This window comes from Oncorhynchus gorbuscha, linkage group LG15 (genome assembly GCF_021184085.1).
Source record: "Oncorhynchus gorbuscha isolate QuinsamMale2020 ecotype Even-year linkage group LG15, OgorEven_v1.0, whole genome shotgun sequence".
Classification (NCBI taxonomy): Eukaryota; Metazoa; Chordata; class Actinopteri; order Salmoniformes; family Salmonidae; genus Oncorhynchus; species Oncorhynchus gorbuscha.
In genome coordinates, this window is record NC_060187.1 from 25,726,664 (window position 1) to 25,747,998 (window position 21,335).

Genomic DNA, 21,335 nt, shown 5'->3' on the forward strand with positions numbered 1-21,335 from the left:
AACCATCATTCGACCATATCTCAGCTATAATACTCTCTGGCAGAACACTTTGCCACATTGTCTGCCAGTGATATTTGACCAAGAGTGCTCAAAGACATTGGTGTGTATGTACTTCAATAGATCTTGATAAATCTCAAATAGTAATATTTTGTATTGATATTTATGTATTGTTTATATTTCAGTTTGCTTTCTGTTTATATATTTGGCTACTGATCAGCTTCTTTTTGCATGGGAAAATTTGTACAAAGTTGTACGTTGTGCAATTTTCTAGATTCAGTTTTGTATTTCGTTTCTCAGTCGAGTAGTTTCAGAAAATGACAGTAGGCTTTGTGCAATGTGGGGTGTACAAATGTTGGTTCTCATTCATATTTGTGACCAAATAACTGTCCAAATCAGATCGTAGATCAGCTGCATTACTTATGGTCCATGTTCAGTCCATACTGAGCAGATTATAAATAAACTGCATTAGTGCTGGTCAATGTTCAGTCCATACTGAGCAGATTATAAATAAAATGCATTACTGATGGTCCATGTTCAGTCCATACTGAACAGATTATAAATAAACTGCATGGTTCATGTTCAGTCCATACTGAGCAGATTATGGTGCTAATCAGGATCCAGACTGTAGGGGAGAGGATGTGCTAACTAAGTTCTGATGGGTCTTTGGAAAGGGAATTGTGGGAAACGATGCTTCTAGAGAGAAAGATTTTTGAAATGGTTAGTGTGTTTGCTACCTTGATGACAAATGTTCTAAGCTATCATTGTGTTGTATTGAATGTGTTAAAATGCACAGTTGTTCTGAACAGGACAACTGTTTATGATGTATCTCTGTTGAAAGAGAGTGAGAGCTGAACGGTGATTAGAGGGTTTCTGAATAGAGTTAAGGTGATGATGATAATCAGTCAGAATGATTTCAGACAATCTCAACTGCACACAAGGACAGTTGTTGTACAACAAGACCGTTACTATAGTAGCTATTATGATTATGCAATTCTTTCACCATTAGCTTTAGGTTTGAACCCTAAATGACTTCAATTTGTTATCAACCTGTCTCCTGTCTTCATGGTCTACAGGCTTAGTTTTGATGTCCTGCTTCCTACAATCACACACAGATGCAACTTTACTCAGGGGCCTTCTCCTTCTTCTCAGCAACCTTCGCCCCTGGACCTTATTATTCACATTCTGGTGTCATTATGGGCCATCTTTATAGGTTGTTCAGTTATAGGCTGAGACCCAAATCAAACACTATTCAAGTTTTAATATCGCATGCACAAGCACAGTGAAATTATTTTCTTGCAAACTCAAAACCCAACAATGGGCTTTCAATAACAATGTATTAATAGAAAAAAAAACACGAGAAATAAGAATAGGAATTATGAACTACACAATCAAGTAAGTAAGCGTACTATATACAGGAAATATTTTAAAAAGTCAGTTAATGTTTTATTTCTGTATTTCATTTATCATTTTCAGGTGCTCTCTTGACCACGAACTGATGTTATATTGCCCTGTGGGAAGTATATTTGTACATATATTGTAGTCCATAGTAATGGTTTGATAGTCAGTAATATGGATGAGGCATGCATTGATATATATCCTTAAGACCAAAATGGGACCTGTTCACAGCATCTCAATGTTTCAGCTTGATTGAATACTTTATTATTGTATTATTACAGATTTCCATCTATAAAGCAAATGAGGGCATACTTATTGTATAGTAATGAAGTTGTATAGAGGTTATTAGTGTGTCAGTGCACAAGGAAATTAAATAGTGGTTGAGTTCTATAAGATCTTTGTACTCAATTTTTTTTAAATCAATTAAAACATTGAATTTTGTCTGATTTGTCATGGAGATAATTTGTTACAGACTAAATAAAACAAATCACCTAAATGATGCATTGTCTGTTGTTTTGATTTACAATAAAGAATACATTCATGTGATCAATGGATATAGGTTTATGTGAATCACAGAGTTCAGGATATGACTATGTGACAGACTTCGACAGGATTTTCTACTCAACCAGACAAAAACTGGATTTTCTACTCAATCTACTCTTATTTTCCTATATCTGGGCTGACAGTAGTATAAACGCTATTGGCTGGGGCTAGGATGTCGCCCAATCATACCATAAAATGCGGTGTTAGCAAGGGGCAGTAGTCTGATTTCAACGTCGTACTCTACAGTTTGTGGACAAATTGTTGCTGTATTTATATATAATTATATTGTTTTAAACAAGCGATAATTACCAAGGGCGTGTTAGTTACCGGAGCGAACACGTAAATATACACGTCTTGGTTTTATTAATGTATCGGAGAAGGAAACAAGTTTATTGCAACTTTCTCTTTCTCCGCTAGACTAGTGGACAGCGCTGTTACTGTAAATAGATTAGCGTCGTCACGAGTTACCAGAGCCTCCCCCCCGCCTATTTCTACAATTTATTTTATTTAAAGTGTGATTTTAAACCTAACCGTATCCTTAACCTTATGCCTAACCCTGACCTTAAATTAAGACCAAAAAGCTGATTTTATATATACAACTTTGACTTTGTGGCTGTGGCTGTGGCTGTGGTAGCTGGTGAAACCAACCCCTTTCCTGGAGCGAAACCTTCCTGCAGGTTTTCCCTCTAGCACACCTTCCCAAAAGAGTAGGGGCAAACGGGGACCAACTCCATGTTAATGCCCATGATTTTGTAATGAGATGTTCAACGAGCAGGTGTTCACATTCTTTTGGTCATGTAGTGAATAGATAGATAATCATAAAGACATCTGTTTGGGTCATGTAATCTTATTTCATGAACATTTTATACATCACCTGAGATAGTAGTTTTTGTAAAGACATTGAGGACACTGGATCCATCTGCCCTTCACCAACTGCCTTTTCATAGCAACACTCTTCATAAAAAATTAACACCACAGTTTCTATGACAGTAGTTCTGTCCTCCTCTTCCCTGGATATTTATTTTTTGCTCACTGCTGATTCCAGAGTCACCTCTACTATTCTGCTTACATCAGGGTTCTTCTGACCTCAGGGCTCTGTATTGGAGAGCCCAGTTGACTGTGGTGGTGTCTCTTATCACTTCTGTATTGATGACCAACCTGACTTAAAGCATCCTGCACTCTTTCCCCACCCTCCTCTTGAACCTGCTCATGCACGTTCTCTGGCTGGTGTGTGTGTGTGTGTGTGTGTGTGTGTGTGTGTGTGTGTGTGTGTGTGTGTGTGTGTGTGTGTGTGTGTGTGTGTGTGTGTGTGTGTGTGTACGTGCGTGATAATAGTATTTGTTAAAGGGGAATAATCATTTGTTCCACTCAACTGTACATGTCAACGCTCAAGTTTTCAAGATGTATTCAGTTTCCAAGATGCTTTCAGTTTCCAAGAAATATGGTGCATTTGGAAAGTATTCAGACCTTAACTTTTTCCACATGTTGTTACATTACAGACTTATTCTTAAATTGCTAAAATAGATATTTTTCCTTCATCAATCCACACACAATACCCCATAATGACAAAGCAAAAACGGTTTATTTATACATTTTTGCAAATGTATAAAACATTTAAACTGAAATATCACATTTACATAAGTATTCAGACCCTTCACTCAGTACTTTGTTGAAGCACCGTTGGCAGCGATTACAGGCACACCTGTATTTGGGGAGTTTCTCCAATTCTTCTCTGCAGATCCTCTCAATCTCTGTCAGGTTGGATGGGGAGAGTCGCTACACAGCTATTTTCAGGTCTCACCAAAGATTTTCGATCAGGTTCAAGTCTGGGCTCTGGCTGGGCCACTCAAGGACATTCAGAAACTTGTCCCAATGCCACTGCTGTGTTGTCTTGGCTGTGTGCTTAGGGTCGTTGTCCTGTTGGAAGGTGAACCTTTGCCCCAGTCTGAGGTCCTGAGCTCTCTGGAGCTTAAGGATCTCTCTGTACTTTGCTCTGTTCATCTTTCCCTCGCTCCTGACTAGTCTCCCTGTCCCTGCCACTTGAAAACATCCCCACAGCGTGATGCTGCCACCACCATGCTTCACTGTAGGGATGGTGCCAGGTTTCCTCCAGACGTGACACTTGGCATTCAGGCCAAAGAGTTCAATCTTGGTTTCATCAGACCAGAGAATCTTGTTTCTCATGGTCTGAGAGTCCTTTAGGTGCCTTTTGGCAAACTCCAAGCGGGCTGTCATGTGTCTTTTACTGAGGAGTGGCTTCCTTCTGGCCACTCTACCATAAAGGCCTGATTGGTGGACTGCTGCAGAGATGGTTGTCCTTTTGGAAGGTTCTCCCATCTCCACAGAGGATATTCTGGAGCTCTGTCAGAGTGACCATCGGGTTCTTGGTCACCTCCCTGACCAAGGCCCTTCTCCCCCGATTGCTCAGTTTGGCCTAGTGGCCAGCTCTAGGAACAGTCTTGGTGGTTCCAAACTTCTTCCATTTAAGAATGATGGAGGCCACTGTGTTCTTGGGGACCTTCAGTCCTGCAGCAATTTTTGGTACCCTTCCACAGATCTGTGGTTCAACACAATCCTGTCTCGGAGCTCGATGGCTTGGTTTTTGCTCTGACATGCACTGTCAACTGAGGGACCTTATATAGACAGGTGTGTGCATTTCCAAATCATATCTAATCAATTGAATTTACCACAGGTGGACTCCAATCAAGTTGTAGAAACATCTCAAGGATGATCAATGGAAAAAGGATGCACCTGAGCTTAATTTCAAGTCACATAGCAAAGGTTCTGAATAGTTATGTAAATAAGGTATTTCTGTTTGTTTTTTATATACATTTGCAAAATGTCTAAAAGCCTGATTTCTCTTTGTCATTATGGGGTATTGTGTGTAGATTGATCATGGGAAAAATATGTCATCCATTGTAGAATAAGAATAAGGCTCTAAGGTAACAAAATGTGGAAAAGGGGAGGGGGTCTGAATACTTCCGAATGCACTGTATTGCTTTCATCATGATGATGAGTCTGATCTCTCTGGCTTATTTTGATAGATTAGAATCTTTACCAACATATTCACCTTGACTCAGTAAAAATGGAGCGGAGGCTCTGGTATGTACACACATAGACACACACACACACAAAATGTAGTAGAGGTTCTGGAATTTACCACACATAACGTGCCCTCACTGGTGTGTACAAGCACCAATAGCACTTCTACCTCTCACAGTGAACTATTGATACAGATTAGCTTTCTGTATTTATATCGCACACAATATTAGCACTCATCTCTGTTTGTATTTTAATGCTGTGATTTAAGGGTTTGATTCATCTATACCTCTTTTAATTGTGCAGTTCTGGCTGTTTATGCAAAAACCTGATTCTAGATCCTCGTGCTAAATACCAAAGTCTAACCTCAAGCCGGGGAAACAACTACACACACCCTCACAAGGTAGGCTATACAAACCACAGATATCCATGACTGGATATCTGTGGTTTGTATAGCTATAGCCTAGCCAGTTAGCTTGGATTGACTGGATAACTGGCTAGGCTATAGCTATACAAACAACAGATATCCAGTTAACCCAAACTAACTAGCTAGGCTATAGCTATACAAACCCAAGTCAATTCAAGTGTGTGATACTGTACACATTAAAAGTCTGCGACATGAACATCACATATTTCTATTGTTGTTTTTTAAATACAGTACCAGCCTAACTATTTTGGAGTACCAATCTACCAACCAAGCAAGATCTCAATTTCAGTCATATGAGCTTGGCAAGTATTGATATTAATTTGTCTGATTATATTACTCGTTAGATCATTTTGAAGTGGTGGATTGTAACTGTAGATTAACATTGCATCCGTACAAATGAATAAATATGAAGTAATTGTTCTATCTGTTGGGTGTCATGACTTGCGTTTCTATCCTTGTCAAATCCACTCCAGAAAGCCATTTGCCAGACCATACTATCAGTATCAGCTGGTTGTTTAGCATCAGTCCCCTGCTGTGTCTGATCGCCTCTCTGTTCACTTCTCAGATGGATATTGACGGGACATGTCAGATGCCTTGTATGATAAACTACTGCAACTGGAAGACAAAGTGCACAGGAAACTGAAGGAGGAAAAGAAGGGTATGAGAGCAACTCCACAGTAGCCTGAATGAAGGAATACTGGACAAGAGGGAACTCCTATCTAATGGACAGACATTCCTATCCTGTGCTGCAGATGACTGAGGCAATAAAAAACTCATCTGATTGACACTATGTCATTGATGGAAGTGATGAATACTGTTTGCCTTATTTTTCTACATTGGGAGGCCTCAAAGACAATGAGTGCTGGTATTATGTTCTAATTTGATTGCCACCATGTCACTCATTGCTGCTGCTACTAATGTATTGTATTTGCATTGCATGTATTGTCACAAACACATTTTAAAGTATGTGTATTATTTAATGTATCAAATAATGTAATAACATTCCAATAAACCATACGACTTTTATTAATGATGTCTGCCCCACTGATACCCTGAATGACTTTGTGGATTCAAAGTGGTAGACCTACGCTAACTGTAATGATTTTGTTCATTTTAACCAGCATATAGGGCCTACTACTGTAAATGCATGATCCACTTCACATAATTGTTTCTCTGGCTTGCTTGTTTTTTTAGTGCTGTGATAACAATCAATAAGAAGGTTTCACCAGACATTGAAATAAAAACAAATATGCACATAGCTTACTCACAGCATAGGCTACACAAAAACAGAAATATTCACATAACGTGCCATCACTGTCTAAATAAATGCATAGTGTCAATCAATCCAAATTGCGCCACGATTGACTGTTGTCTCCACATGCAAATCCTATGCGGTCCATTGTTAGGAGGCTGTCAGCAGTAGGTCGACTATCCCCCATAAAGTTCACATATGTGGTCTGTGTGATCCAGTCCCCTGTTCTCTGTGGTGTCCCGCCGGGGTGCGCACATGTGTGGTAGTGTATTTGCTCCGGGGGTGGCTGGGCGCACACCCAGCAGCTGTCGTCCTCTGCCGGAGCCTCTGTCAGCATCTCCTCCTCGACACCGCTGAGTTTTGGGTTGCAGAATGCCCAAACCATGCCGCAGAAATACACGAAAAACGACCCCATGACGAAGACCATGAGAGCGTAAGATTCGATCATCGCCTTCGTAACTGCAGATGTCATCGTTCATGTGAATTGTGTTGTGCGTAATTAATTTGCATACACTTTCCACCAAACAAACACCTCTCTCTCTCTCACCAGCAACAATAGGCTGAAGCAAGCAGATAAATCGCCGCTATAAAATGATATAGAGAGCTATAGAAATCCAGACAAACATTGATATCCCGCCAGAAATGTCTTGGAGAGGTAGTAAATGGCTTTGATCCAGCCTCGGAGGAGTATTCCCTCTGCGCAGTCTGATGTGATGTCCTGGCAGCTCAATGACAATGACAGTCACTACTGTCCCGTCTGTAGAGCGGTGGAGATCATGAGCAATTGCTATCAGGGCTCAAAAACATGATTCATCATATTCTTATTTCAGAGAGGACAGCATCCTGGGATGGGTCAAACCTTTAACAGAACCAGTCATGGCTAGGTTGGGCGCTAGGCAGACAGGAAAAATTGGATGTAAAATGGAGCTTCCCTCTCTGGAACGAACCCCTTTCATCTGTGGTGTCAAAGTTGTACCATTTCTCAGAGTCTGGTTGAGTCCTCCACTATAGACATGGCTAGACTATGTCTCTCAATGTACATAATAATGTTGATAGACATCAGGTAGGAGTTATGAGGTTATCTATATATAAATGAGTCATCTCAGTGTTTGTCATTATACCCTGTTGAAGACAGCTTGTCTGTAGAAACGTTGTACATAATTATTTCTCACCTTAATTGTTTAGGAGTTATCAGGTTATCAGCCTTATGCACTCCTAGCAGGAAAAATACACCTATTTAGGTCTGCGTCCATATTAACCAAGTGTCTTAGAGTAGGAGTGGTGATTTATGATAAATGTTGCCTTTTATAATGAAGCAGATTATTATGGACATGACCTGATCCTAGATCAGCACTCTGAGACACTTGATAAATACAGGCCCAAATCTCAGCACTTCAGAGGCCACTCCACACAAATAAAATGTTTATACCCTCCATAGGCTACAAATAGTCATTCAAACCCTGATTAATCCTCTTTGTAATAAGATAGAGACATAATAAGACACAAATCTGTTAGGCAGTGGCTGGCTGGCTCTTCTCCTCTGACTCCTCTATTGCTGCCATCTGCTGCCCTTAAATGATCTTTCCAGACCTTTCCTGTTTGACCATGACTCCTGGTTCTCTTTTAGCTAGCAGCATCCCATCTAAAGGAGTCCGCATACTAGCTGGCCCTCACACTTTCTGTGTCACTCACTGTAAGTTGCTGATCAGTATTCCTACCCATATCCAATGAAATTATCAATAGCCCCTAGGGCCTATAAATCCAATCAAAGTGTATTGGTCATATACGCATGGTTAGCAGATGTTATTGCAAGTGTAGCGAACCAGCATATACTGATACTTAAAAGTTCACAAAATATTGACTGTTCTGAGTTGTGCATAGATGTCTCAGGTCACTACCAGAACAGTGTTTTAGATTTGCAAGTCAGACTTGGTCAGGCCTAGGCCTAATTGACATTGCAAAGAACTGTGGAGGCATTCTATGGAGCAACAATGTTGCAAAATGTTTGAGAATGAATATGGCTATTAGGTGTGTGTGTGTGTGTGTGTGTGTGTGTGTGTGTGTGTGTGTGTGTGTGTGTGTGTGTGTGTGTGTGTGTGTGTGTGTGTGTGTGTGTGTGTGTGTGTGTGTGTGTGTGTGTGTGTGTGTGTGTGTGTGTGTGTGTGTACAGTGGATTTAGAGTATAGAAAGGGTGGGAAAGATCTCCCATACAAGCCTCATACAAAGTAAATGCTTGAATGCAAATTGAAAACTACAACAGACAGCATGAGCATTCATGTTTGTCAACTGGAGAAAAACTAAATTATTAACTCGTCCCTCGTTGTGGGTATGGTAGTTTATTTGAGGGAGCCGCCCCTTATGTTTTCCCGACACTCTCCCTCATCAAAGAACTACACGCCCCACCCGGCGCCAAAGTTTTTGTCCCGGATGTCTATCACGCCGGAAGAGAAGAAGGTTCTTTCCCCAGCCATCTTGTGGCAACATCTAGCGAAGTGTTCGCACCAAGCCTCGTAGAATCGGAGGAAAATCCTGCTGAAGGGGCGCCATCATGCCCGGACATATGCAAGAAGGTTTCGGCTGCGCCATAGCTAACCGATTCGACCAACTATTTGACGACGAATCGGACCCGTTCGAGCTGTTGAAGGAGGCGGAGAACAAGAAGAAGGAGGCTCCTGTCCCTGGTGCCGCTAAGACCGCGGCGCAAGCTGCCAAGCTCCAGAAAAAGGAGTCCCAGAAAGACAGGAAGGTCGTCCCTGCAGATAAGAAAGATGAGCCTCTGGCACCGGTGACCCTGAAGAAAGATGGTAAGACTGTTTCCCGCAATTAGTTGTCCTCTTGATCTGAAAAATCGCAGTTCGCCCTGGATAGTTAAGTATTCGCTTTAAGTTAGCTAGCTAACTTAGCTAGCAATGCTTTCAAATCCTCCATGAGGTCGACATGATTCCCTTTGTCAACTAAAGTTGAAACGCTTATCACAGTCGTTGCACAAAAAGTCACGACAGTGTAACTAGGTGTGGTACATTATTGTGCCCCCTGAAAACGAACTTGCAGGCGAACTTGTTTTGCTGCCAATATTAAAACGCCTCTGGCCTTGTTTAGCCAGGATTGTTAGCCGCAAGTTAATTAGCCAACGTTAGCTAGCCAAAGTAATTTGCTAGCTTGCTACCAACTACCTGTTGACCAGTGTTTGATTAGTGCATACTTGTTAAATGCACGATTGGCGAATTAATTTTTTTGCAACATAAATTGTTTACCTAGCTAACCGTGTATTCACACCGGGGTGTAAGCCAACTTTCACATGTGAAGCAATCGTGCTAGGTTAAAATTGAGGCTTGTTTTCTAACTAGTTAACCTACGAATTGGCTAGCTAGGTAGCTCACTAGTCTTTCGCTACCTGGTTGCATTAACCCGTATCGTGACCAACCGCGTGGCCCAGGTTTGGACTGCAACAGCGGCAGTCACCTAACTGTCACTCGCTAAGTGGCGCATATTGTTCTCAACAAGGCAGGGAATGATGTCATCTTGCGTAGCGCGGTTGTGAATGTGAATATGGGCGTTTTGTGTTAGTCTCAAATAAAGAAGCTTCACGAGTATGCTTTTTCTACTCGGTAAACGAACAAGGTTAGAGAAGGCAATATATATTGACCAAACAATTACATTGTCGTTTACGTCTGCGTGAGTAAACTAGTGTTACTCGCCTATACATTGTCATGGTTAGTGTAAAATAGGAGGCCCCTGTATTTTGTTAGCAGCCCAGTTACGGCAGTCAAAAGCAAAGTAAAAAAAATGGAACCCCAAGAGAAGAGACAGGTGCATGCACCAACGTGCGTTCAGCTGCTGGTGGTGCATGGTGTGGGAGTCTATTTTGGTCAACAGTGGGAGGGACTTGTCAGACCAGTCTCAGAGCATGTTTTCATCTGCTGTGTACTGGCATGGTGGATAATACAAAGCTCAACCTCTGTTTGTATATTTTTTTTAATTCTCCATATTTTAATAGTGTGCCCTTACACTCCAGTTCAGCACATCAGTCCTGCTCTCTTTTGGAGTTGGGTCTTGAGAAAAGTTGTAACTGTAGTTAGTCTCCATTAAATTCCTGAGTTATTTTAGCTAAAGAATCTTTGGGAGGAAATGAGTATTGTATTTGTTTTATTGGGGGATCAATTACTAACTCTCCTCTGTCCTGTCCTACTCCAGGACCTGGTCCCAGGAGGATGGGTCCCAGACGTGAGGGTCAGGGACCCGCTGGGGGTCCACCCCGTGAGGGCCAGGGCGAGGGCCGCCCCCCTACAGACAGACCCCCCCGGACAGACAGGCGGCCGCCACGCCGTTTCGAGAGGCCCCCCGGCGGAGAAGATAAGCCAGCCGAGGGAGGAGAGTTCTCTGTGGAGAAGTGAGTTCTGGGTAGAGCGAGGCTGTGTTCAGTTGGCACCAAACGTGGGTGTTTTGAAAAGGAGTGAAAGGCAGAAGAACTACTCCCACACAATAATACGACTCAGATCCCTGTGGGTACAGACCTTTGTTGCAGCCAAGCAGTAACCCATCTGATTTCACAAACTGATATTAGTCCTTAACACTAGAACCGCTGGGCCTCGAGGAGGACCCCCCTCAAGCTAATGAGCAGTAATTCTGACTGCCACATTCTGACATTGTAATTAATACATTTTATATATGCTATCAAAAAGTAATAATTTGGTTGTTTATGAAGGTCTTAGGTAACATTAGAATATGTTTTTATATAACACAATATCATTTTAATTAGTTTAGTGTTTTAGGCTCTATGTAAAAACGCAACACAAATTTAAGTGTTCGGTCCATTTTATTCGTGGAGTTATGTTACAACTATGAAACAGAAGGCCTATGTGTTGAGACGAGGTAACAACTTGTTTTAATAACATCTAAATATATCAGTAGCCTAAACATACGTGCCAAGTGTGCTTGATAAATACTGAATATTGTCACAAAGCAATAATAGCATGTTAACTTTCTCAGTATGAAAGCAGTCCAAAATTGTAACTTGTTAGCTCGCGCTTACATGGTGTCACATAAACAACGAGACGTTGCTGATATTGTTTTTTGCTTGTGGTGTAGGGTCTGCTCTCTGATGACATTTTGTGCTGAGATTGTCACAGTCTTATTTTATCGACACGGTGCTGTCCTCTCCTGTCTCAGTTTCATTTGGTGGTGCCTCGGACACCTTCTCAGGGTGCACCGTTCAGACTTTTTTACGCTTAAGCCTCAGGGGTTCAGGTTGAGGCCCAGAAGAATAATCATCAGAGATGTCATGATTCATTTCTTCCCCGCCATTGGAGTAATTTTCATTCAGATTTTGTAGCAACGCTAACGCAGCATGTGCATCCATTCGTCTTGGTCCATTACCCACGCTTTCACTGTGTACTCCAAGTAGGCCAGAGTGGACTGATAAGACTGTGATTTGGTGGACTAATATAGGGGACATATCATTTAGATATTATAAACAGTAGATAAATACAGTAGAATGGCCTGCCCTGTTTTTCACTGACAATTGGTGATTACATAATTATGCATTGTTCGCTTCCCTGCGCTCATCCACTCTTCTCCCAACTGGGCACAGCACCTTCAATGCTCGGGAGAAGTAGAGGCAACGGGGAAAAACCCACAAACTTAAATGACATACCCTCCTAAAACTGGTTATAACTCAGGTTCTGTTTGCGATATTAAGATTCTAGCGACAGTGTGTTGTAGAACCTTTTAGGAAATGTCAAGTACGGAGGGGACATGATGGCATAGTAATAATTTTATTTAAATTGGTGGGCAGTCCAAATTACTGCTTTAGCAGTTCTAGTGATGACTGATACAAATGACAGAACCCACACGGGCCTTCTGTAAGACAGTATTGTTCTCGCTTAAAAAATATAAACTTACCAGTCGTTTATTGTTAACATAAGTGACCCCCTTCTCTATTTGACAGGAATTTTCCCCCTCAGGCTGTCAGAGGTAACTCAAACATACCTTGATTATGGGTTCCACTCCACCACCACTCTTACTGTTAAGTTACAAAGTCATGCCACTTTCACTGATGGTTTTTCACCTTTGCCTTGCCACTTATATTAAACTGTAACCACACAGCAGGGTGTGTATGTAAATAGTGGCGGTAAACATATAAAACCCTATTATGATGCATTTCAAATACGTCTTCTGTTGTATAAAGAGTTGCTGATCTCTCATGAATAGCCAGGTTTTTCAATTTTTTTAATTTAAATACTCACAATTCAACTGTGATTTCTCTTAAGGTAGAATCCTGCATCGGGTCGGATACCCATGGCTACATATCGGTGAACCGCAAAAATATCAACTTGTGGATGAAATGAACATTCTGTCAACATGTGGATTGGGTCGTGGTTCAGAACAATTACATTGTGGGCTGAAAACATTTCAAATCAAGACGATACACTTTTTTAAAAACCCATGAGCTTATTGGGTTGAGACAAGGCAGACAAGGCTTTCAGCCATGCACGCTTTGAGTGTGTGTGGAGCTGGGAACTGTCCCTTATTTGTGTAGTGCCAAAAAATTCTAATTTGTCCACATGCAGAGATCATGTTCCCTCTCCTCACGTGAGAATAGGCTATATAACGTGTAAACCAATACGGCTGTTAAGTTTGATAAGCCTACTAAGTAAATGTAGTCTATTTTTGTAGCCTATATTTGGTTCTGGGAATGGTTTAATTAGACCTAAACTATTTGATCATCTAAACAATATTTAATCTAAAGGTATTGTTTTAGGACAGCTATTGGCTTTCATCACAGTTAAGGCTAATTAGAAGGCTCTTTCAGTGGTTTAAGTGACTTGTTGCATTGTGAAAATGAAATTTTTTCTTAATTCATGGTATGGTTTCTGTTTATCCAAATGTTGAATAGACATGCAGACAAATTAATTCATGCAGGGAAGGGCATAAAAAATAATGATGCCTACTACTCTGGAGTCACAAACAGTTAAATATATTGATGTTATATGGCGGGGTAACGGATCGGCTCACGGAACAATTCTATCTATCTATCGATCTGGGTGAGTCGGGTTGCAGAGAGAACTCTTTCCTGATATTGGGTGGGGCTCAGAATTATGTGGCCGGGGCGGATGCTGCTCCAAAAAAACGGATCCCTGCAGGACTCTACTCTAAGGAAGGATGGAATTAAGAGTGCATTTTGAAAGTATTCAAACAGTGCCTAAGGAAAGGTAAGATCTGTATGACTATGGCATAACACTGTTTCAGTGTAGTTCACAGTATTGGGTGTTTTTCACACATTGTGTTTTGGGGTCCTCATTCTAACACTTAATGTTTGTTATCTTCCTTTATGTACTGGGATCTGTTGTCTGCTCTATTCGTTACATTTCTATGTACAATGTTTCACCTCACTGAATACACATCAACTGTAGCTTCCTGTGAGGCAGCCTGTTGATTGGTTGGTTTCCTTGTCTGTCCAGGCCCATTGGTGATAGGCAGATGAGAGGACGTGGAGGTGGCCGAGGTGGTATCCGTGGCGGCAGGGGACGGGGCATGGGCAGAAGCGACGGCTTTGACGCCAGAGGAAAGCGTGAATTCGACAGACACAGCGGCAGTGATCGATCGTACGTCTTCTGTGTCATGTTGTGAATTATGTATTAACTCTGGGATGGATAAGTCGTATCTCATTATTAGATTTCCTACCGATTTCCTACTCCGGATCTAAATGGCATGCTCAATGGAGGATCTCTATTCTAACTAGATTTTTTTTGTCCAGATTGAGGGGCAAAAAATTATTTTTAGGGTCATTATCCATTGAGATGAATTTGTACTCCTGCACTAGGCTTCATCTTTGTCTGGAGAACTGGTGCATGAGAACTACTTGTTTGAAGTATAAGAACTAGTTTAAAATCAAATAAATGTGATAAACTATGTTTTTTGCTGGAGAGACTATTGATGTGAAGCTGTGCACTAAAGCCCATGTTGTTTCAGCAGCCAGAAAGGTGAGGAGAAACGTGGAGGAAGTGGATCTCACAACTGGGGCACCGTGAAGGATGAGATGGGGTGAGCAGCACAGCTGACCTAGCACAACACTTTTTCTCTCTCGACTTTCTCAAAGAAAGGCTGTCTGCAAACCTAGTGTTGTTGAGTTACCTTGTTCAGTTGTGTGTAAACTAATTTGATGTGTTGAGTCAAGACCCCTGGTCTCTATACTGTCCTGGTCACCTGTCAACATACTCAATGTATGAGAGCTAAACTTGTTTTTTCCCCCTCCACAGCGAGCACGACCAATCGAACGTGACCGAGGAGACCCCCGAGGGAGAGGAGCCTCGGCCTGCTGACTCTGAGAACAAGTGAGTTGAGGGCTGAGCCTTAAACCATTTCTCCCTCTTCTGCCCAGTGTGCATTCGTTCACTCCCTCTCAGGAATTTAAAAGCACGGTCTGGATGGGTTCTCCACCATATTTCTCATATTCTCCTGCCAGTTGTGTGTTTTGACAGTTCTGTTTTCTGCTGTGTGTTGTAGGGAGAACGAGGTTGGTGAACCTAAGGAAGTGGAACCCAAGGAGATGACTCTGGATGAATGGAAGGCCCAGCAGGACAAGGAGAAAACCAAGGTGGAGTTCAACATCCGCAAGGCCAACGAGGGAGCCGACAGCCAGTGGAAGAAAGGATACGTGCTGCACAAGTCCAAGGACGTGAGTAGACTGTCAAAACCACACTACTGACTTAGCCTCCGTTTTTTATTTTACATGACCTACTATGTTTTCGTCCCTCTCCAATAAAGGAGAAGAAAGCTGATGCTCTTATTGAAGCTGCGGTGGAGGCTGAGGCAGTTGCCCCTAAGGTGAGTATCACATCTGACAGAAGCGCACGCACTCTCTCTCCCCATGAAAATTAAAGGGCGAGTGTGATATTTTGGCTATTCTGGCTCTTTTTCTGCCTACCCCCCTGAACTCATGGGTAGCATTTGGAAGGAAGTTGGTTGTTTTGTAAGCTATTGCTAACTAGCGTTAGCACAATGACTTGAAGTTCACAGAAACCGCTAACATGCTTGGATCTAATCATCAACTCTTATCTAAATGATATGAGCGCCCATCTGTTTCACTACGTCTGAACTGAATGCTGTCCGGCAACAAAATAGTTTCCCTGTAACAATAAATCTATACCACTTACAGTACAATAAAACATGTAAAAATGATTCTCGGCTCTTTATGAACTCTTGAACAATCCAAATTTTATGATTTAATTGACACAGTAACATTATTTTAATCTGTCTTCACACCTCCAACAGTGTCTGTTCTCCCAGGATTTTGTGGGAACATCCAGCCTCAGAGAAAGCCACAGATAAGGTGTGCTTGACCCCTGTGATAGCCCACAGATGGTCATCCATCCAAACAATATCATAAATGGTGATAGAGTCATGCTGGGCCTTGGCATCTTCATTGTTAAAATTTGTTCGCTCAATTTGAAACTTTACACACGGTGACTTTACAAGTGTATCCATGAGTTCATCCGAGTCTGGTTAAGTATAAAGAAGATTGATTGTCAAAATCTTACACTCTCCCTTTAATGCAGAACTCGCCAGAACAATTGTCAGTGTGCACAGTAAGGGGCCGTTTGTTCGCTTGCTGTCGGCTAGGTGGTTTTAGGGACTACTCACCGGTGGGCAACTGATGGCTGTCATTTTTGCCTATTTCTACATGTAGAATTGGTTTGCAACTAAGTACTGTTAAACCAGCAGACGCTTAACAATCCTACTGGTCTGTCTGCCATAAGATGACAATGTTGCTCAGATGTGTTTTCTGTCATTGATGATGATCTATTTCTTCGCTCGGTCTCTCAGGCTGAGGACGATCACCACTTCCGGAAGCCGGCCAATGACATCACAGCCCAGCTGGAGATAAACTTTGGAGACCTTGGACGCCCCAGCCGTGGTCGTGGTGGGCCCCGTGGCGGCAGGGGGAGCAGAGGGCGTGGAGAGGGCAGAGGAGAGTTCCGTGGAGAGTTTCGTGAGCGTGAGCCCAGGGAGCCCCGTGAGCGTGATGGTGGAGCCCCCACCAGGCCGACCCGTGGAGGACGCACTGACAAGGTAAAGAATACTAATTACTACTAGTCTGTTACAGCTGCTGTGGAAAGGATTTTAGATTAAAAATAATTTTGATTAAGTACAACATACATGGTCATTTCACTGTATATGTCTGATCAATTTCATTTCCTCTTGTTTTCCCAACCCTCTAAAACTCCTCTCAGCCGAGCGGGGTGATTGTGCCCAATGTGGATGATCCAGAGGCCTTCCCGGCCCTGGCCTAAAATGGAGTGGCTGCCCCATAGGCCCCCAGGAGCCCATAGCAGTCCCCCCAAGCAGACCCCTAGGCCCCTCTACGAGGCTCGCATGTTTCTGAATCCTTCAGCAAAAATGGTATGATGGAGATGACCGTCATCGCTCATGACACTCGCATCTGAGGACTGAATTTTACCCGTTTTGGAAAAAAAGAGGGGGGGGGAATACGGAAAAGAAAAAAAACAAAGAAAAAAGAAAAGGACTTGTTGCTACTTCCGGAGGTTTTGTACTTAGAAACAAGGTAGCAGGGACGTTTTCATACGGTATTTTTTTCAGAGATTATGCGTTCTTCATGAATAGTTTTTTTGTATTGCTGCTTGAAAATATGCATTTCCAAATATAAGGTATGAGAAGAGTTATCATTTTAGCTTGTGGTGTCCCATAGCTGTGGAGGGATGGAACCCAAGCCAACTAGCTCTTACCATACTGGGTATTTCTGAAGAAGTTTCTGCATCATCACTCAGTGAGATTTTAAGGGCTGCTTTAGTTCTGGGGTTTTATGTATTATATATTTTTTTTAGAAGTAAGGCCTAGACCTCTGATGTAGGCCTGTAAAAGTACACTTTTTTTTCATGGTAAGAGCTCTTTGAGTGAGATTGTATTTCTGATGGTGCAGATAAGGACATGCCTTGATCGTTGATCTAGTGATTGTACCTACACCCAACAAATTGTTAGAGTAGAGCCTAATTCACTTATGTATTAAAAGGTATTTTGTATAGAAAAGTTTCCAAATGACTCAATAGATCACTTGCAGGGGCAAGGAATTATTTAAAATGTATCACTGACATCTTTGGATCGTGTGGCTCCTGAAGGTGAACATTGTACTGTTTCAGTACAATGTACACCCTCTTGGGCTGTGTCAATGGTGTACCATCTCCTTGTTTCCTCTATACTGATCTGGAAACACAGTTAACATATTAGTTCAGGTCCAAGTAAAGAAGAGGAGGCCAATTTTAGACTAGTGAGCTGTATCGATAGGTCCCATTGTACTGTTTCATTTACACACTTGGGCTGTGTCTCAATGGTGTACAGTGGCTTCCTCTCCTTGTTTCCTCTATACTGATCTGGAAGCACAGTTAACATATTAGTTCAGGTCCAAGGAAAGAAGAGAAAGCCAATTTTAGACTATTGAGCTGTGGCCTTGGTCATTTGGAAGCCTTCAGGCCTTGCACTGTTTAAACACTCCACTCCAGGGCAGTGTTCAGCAGGGCACCGTGTCACGCAATGTTAAAATATAAATATACTTCATTAGAACAGATGTGCTCTTCTGAAATGTAGAGTAAGGAGTCATGTCAGCTCTACTTGTGGCATTTCTATCTGCAACACTGTACATCGCACCCTGCTGAACGGGACCCAGTATACTGATACAATTGTGAACCTGCTCCTGCAGTATTTCCTGTGGTAGTTGAATATCCTCCATTTTGATTTTACCTCTGGTTCCCTACTGCGGCACTACTGCGTAATTGCTCTGAAAGAAATACAGTTGTGTGTGTGGATCAGCCAAGTGCTCTACAGATCTGTGTGAACTCTAACCCTGCTATTATAGACCTCTGTCGGTAAATAAAGAAGGTCGATTCATTTTTGCGTTGTTGACTTAAATTCCGACACATGTATCGATACAGAATCACACACACAAGAAGCCAGTTTGTGAGTTCGTTGCTTGCCACCGACGTGGTGAAGTCTGAAAATGTATGTCCCACTGCTGTGTTATGGTAGTTTGGCTGATACAAAATGAAGTCCTGATAACACATGGATTAATTTAGTACCCAAAAAAGTGTTAGAGTAAATATATTTGAGATTCATCAATAGCCACCCTTTGCCTTGACGACAGCTTTGCACACTCTTGGCATTCTCTCAACCAGCTTCACCTGAAATTATTTTCCAACAGCCTGGAAGGAGATCCCACATATGCTGAGCACTTGTTGGCTCCTTTTCCTTCATTCTGCGGTCCAACTCATCCCAAACCATCTCATTTGGGTTGTGGTCAGGTGATTGTGGAGGCCAGGTCATCTGACGAGCACTCACTGTTAAAATAGTCCTTATACAGCCTGTAGGTGTGTAGGGTCATTGTCCTGTTGATAAAAAAGTGATTGTCCCTCTAAGTGCAAACCTGATGGGAGGGCATATCGCTGTGGTAGCCATGCTGATTAAGTGTGCCTTGAATTCTAAATCACTAAATGTCACCAGCAAAGCACCCCATCACCTCCATACTTCACGGTGGGAACCACGAATGCGGAGATCATCCGTTCATCTATTCTGCGTCTCACAAGGACATGGCGGTTGGAACCAAAAATCTCAAATTTGGACTCATCAGACCAAAGGACAGATTTCTACCGGTCTAATGTACATTGCTCGTGTTTCTTGGCCCAAGCGAGTCTCTTATTGGTGTCCTTTGGTAGTGGTTTCTTCGCAGTAATTCGAGCATGAAGGCCTCATTCACGCAGTCTCATCTGAACAGTTGATGTTGAGATGTGTCTGTTACTTGAACTGTGAAGCATTTATTTGGGCTGCAATGTGAGGTGCTGATTTCCGAGGCTTATAACTAATGAACTTCTCTGCAGTAGAGGTAACCACCTGGGTCTTCCTTTCCTTAGGTGGTCCTCATGAGAGACAGTTTCATCGTGGGCTTGAAGGTTTTGTGACTGCATTGAAACAAGTTGCTTATTTGAGCTGTTCTTGCCATAATATGGACTTGGTCTTTTTACCAAATGGGCCTACCTTCTGAATACCACCCCTACCATGTCACAACACAACTGACTGGCTAAAACACATTACGAAATTCCACAGTTTAACAAGGCACACCTGTTAATTGAAATGCATTCCAGGTGACTACCTTATTAAGCTGGTTGAGATAATGCAAAGCTGTCATGAAGGCAAAGGGTGGCAACTTTGAAGAATCTCAAATATAAAATCTATTTTGATTTAACACTTTTGGTTACTGCATGATTCCATGTTATTTCATTATTTTGATGTCTTAACTATTATTCTACAATGTAGAAAATAGTACACATTTAGAAATACCTTGAATGAGTAGGTGTCTAAACTTTAGATGGGTACTGTATATATTTCTGTAGCCCTGTATGATGGGTCGCTACTGTATATGTATATTATTGATATATCAGACAAAAGCCTTTGTTCAAGTGGTGAATCCGTCATGGATATATCTTTTACATCCACATAGAAAGAAACAATGATAATCATATACCATAGGCCTATAGTCAAACAATGTTCTAAGTAACTTATAATAACAAAAACTGAAGAAAATAATATTAATGAAGTTTCCACATCGTTGCCGAACTTTCTGCTCACATTTCACCATGCAATAAGCTTCCACATCGGCAAAAAAACACAGTTTCCCCTTCCTGTCCTTACTTTTATGACTGCCACACTTCCGTATTAATGTTTTAATTTCCTTTCATCCAACAGCGCTAAGTCTTTCCATGGGCAAAATCTCATACCACTGAAATCGTTAGTGGCTTGTCCTTAATCCAATTAAATAGCATTCATGTTCTTGCTAATAAAAGTTTCACTTTTCTAAAAGAATCAGTCTAAAAGGGTTCAGAACCTTGTTTCTTGATTAATGACCAGAATCTGGTTGGGCAACCCTAGAAACTGTTCAATGCATTCGGAAAGTATTCAGACCCCTTCACTTTTCCCACATTTTGTTACATTACAGCCTTATTCTAAAATGGATCTACATCAATCTACACACAATATCCCATACTGACAAAGTGAAAACAGGTTAAAATAAATTTATTGCTGATTTATTCAGACCCTTTGCTATGATATTTGAAATTGAGCTCGGGTGCATCCTATTTCCATTGATCATCCTTGATGTTTCTACAACCTGATTGGAGTACACCTGTGGTAAATTCAATTGATTGGACATCATTTGGAAAGGCACACACCTGTTTATATGATGTCCTACAGTTGACTGACATTTACTCCTGAGGTGCTGACCTGTTGCACCCTTGACAACCACTGTGATTATTATTATTATTTGACCCTGCTGGTCATCTTTGAACATCTTGGCCATGTTCTGTTATAATCATCACCTGGCACAGCCAAAAGAGGACTCACCTCTCAACTTGGTTCCTCTCTAGGTTTCTTCCTAGGTTCTGGCCTTTTCTAGGTAGTTTTTCCTAGCCACCTTGCTTCAACTCCTGCATTGCTTGCTGTTTGGGGTTTTAGGCTGGGTTTCTGCACCGCACTTTGCCATCAGCTGATGTAAGAAGGGCTTTATAAATAAATGTGATTGATTGACAGTGCATGTCCAAGTAAAAACCAAGCCATGAGGTGTAAGGAATTGCCCATAGAGCTCCGAAACAGGATTATGTTGAGGCACAGAACTGGGCA

General features: G+C 41.8%; 1 protein-coding gene and 1 long non-coding RNA gene across 3 annotated transcripts; both read left to right on the forward strand.

The window, feature by feature from the left end:
* The first annotated feature begins 9,097 nt into the window (after window positions 1-9,097).
* On the forward strand, window positions 9,098-18,558 carry LOC123996801 (plasminogen activator inhibitor 1 RNA-binding protein-like). 2 transcript variants are annotated; one of them, XM_046300510.1, is made up of 9 exons: window positions 9,098-9,460; window positions 10,851-11,046; window positions 14,117-14,260; window positions 14,628-14,699; window positions 14,915-14,989; window positions 15,162-15,333; window positions 15,423-15,482; window positions 16,482-16,727; window positions 16,889-18,558. In XM_046300510.1, the coding sequence occupies exons 1-9, from the start codon at window positions 9,205-9,207 to the stop codon at window positions 16,946-16,948; spliced, it is 1,281 nt and encodes a 426-aa protein (XP_046156466.1). In that variant the 5' UTR covers window positions 9,098-9,204; the 3' UTR covers window positions 16,949-18,558. The 2 variants fall into 2 exon arrangements, with proteins under 2 accessions (XP_046156466.1, XP_046156467.1); XM_046300511.1 differs by having other exon boundaries at window positions 14,631-14,699.
* Window positions 11,053-13,513, forward strand: LOC123996803. The gene is made up of 2 exons (XR_006832043.1): window positions 11,053-12,629; window positions 12,926-13,513. It is a non-coding gene; the product is annotated as an uncharacterized LOC123996803 (long non-coding RNA).
* Window positions 18,559-21,335: the final 2,777 nt, after the last annotated feature.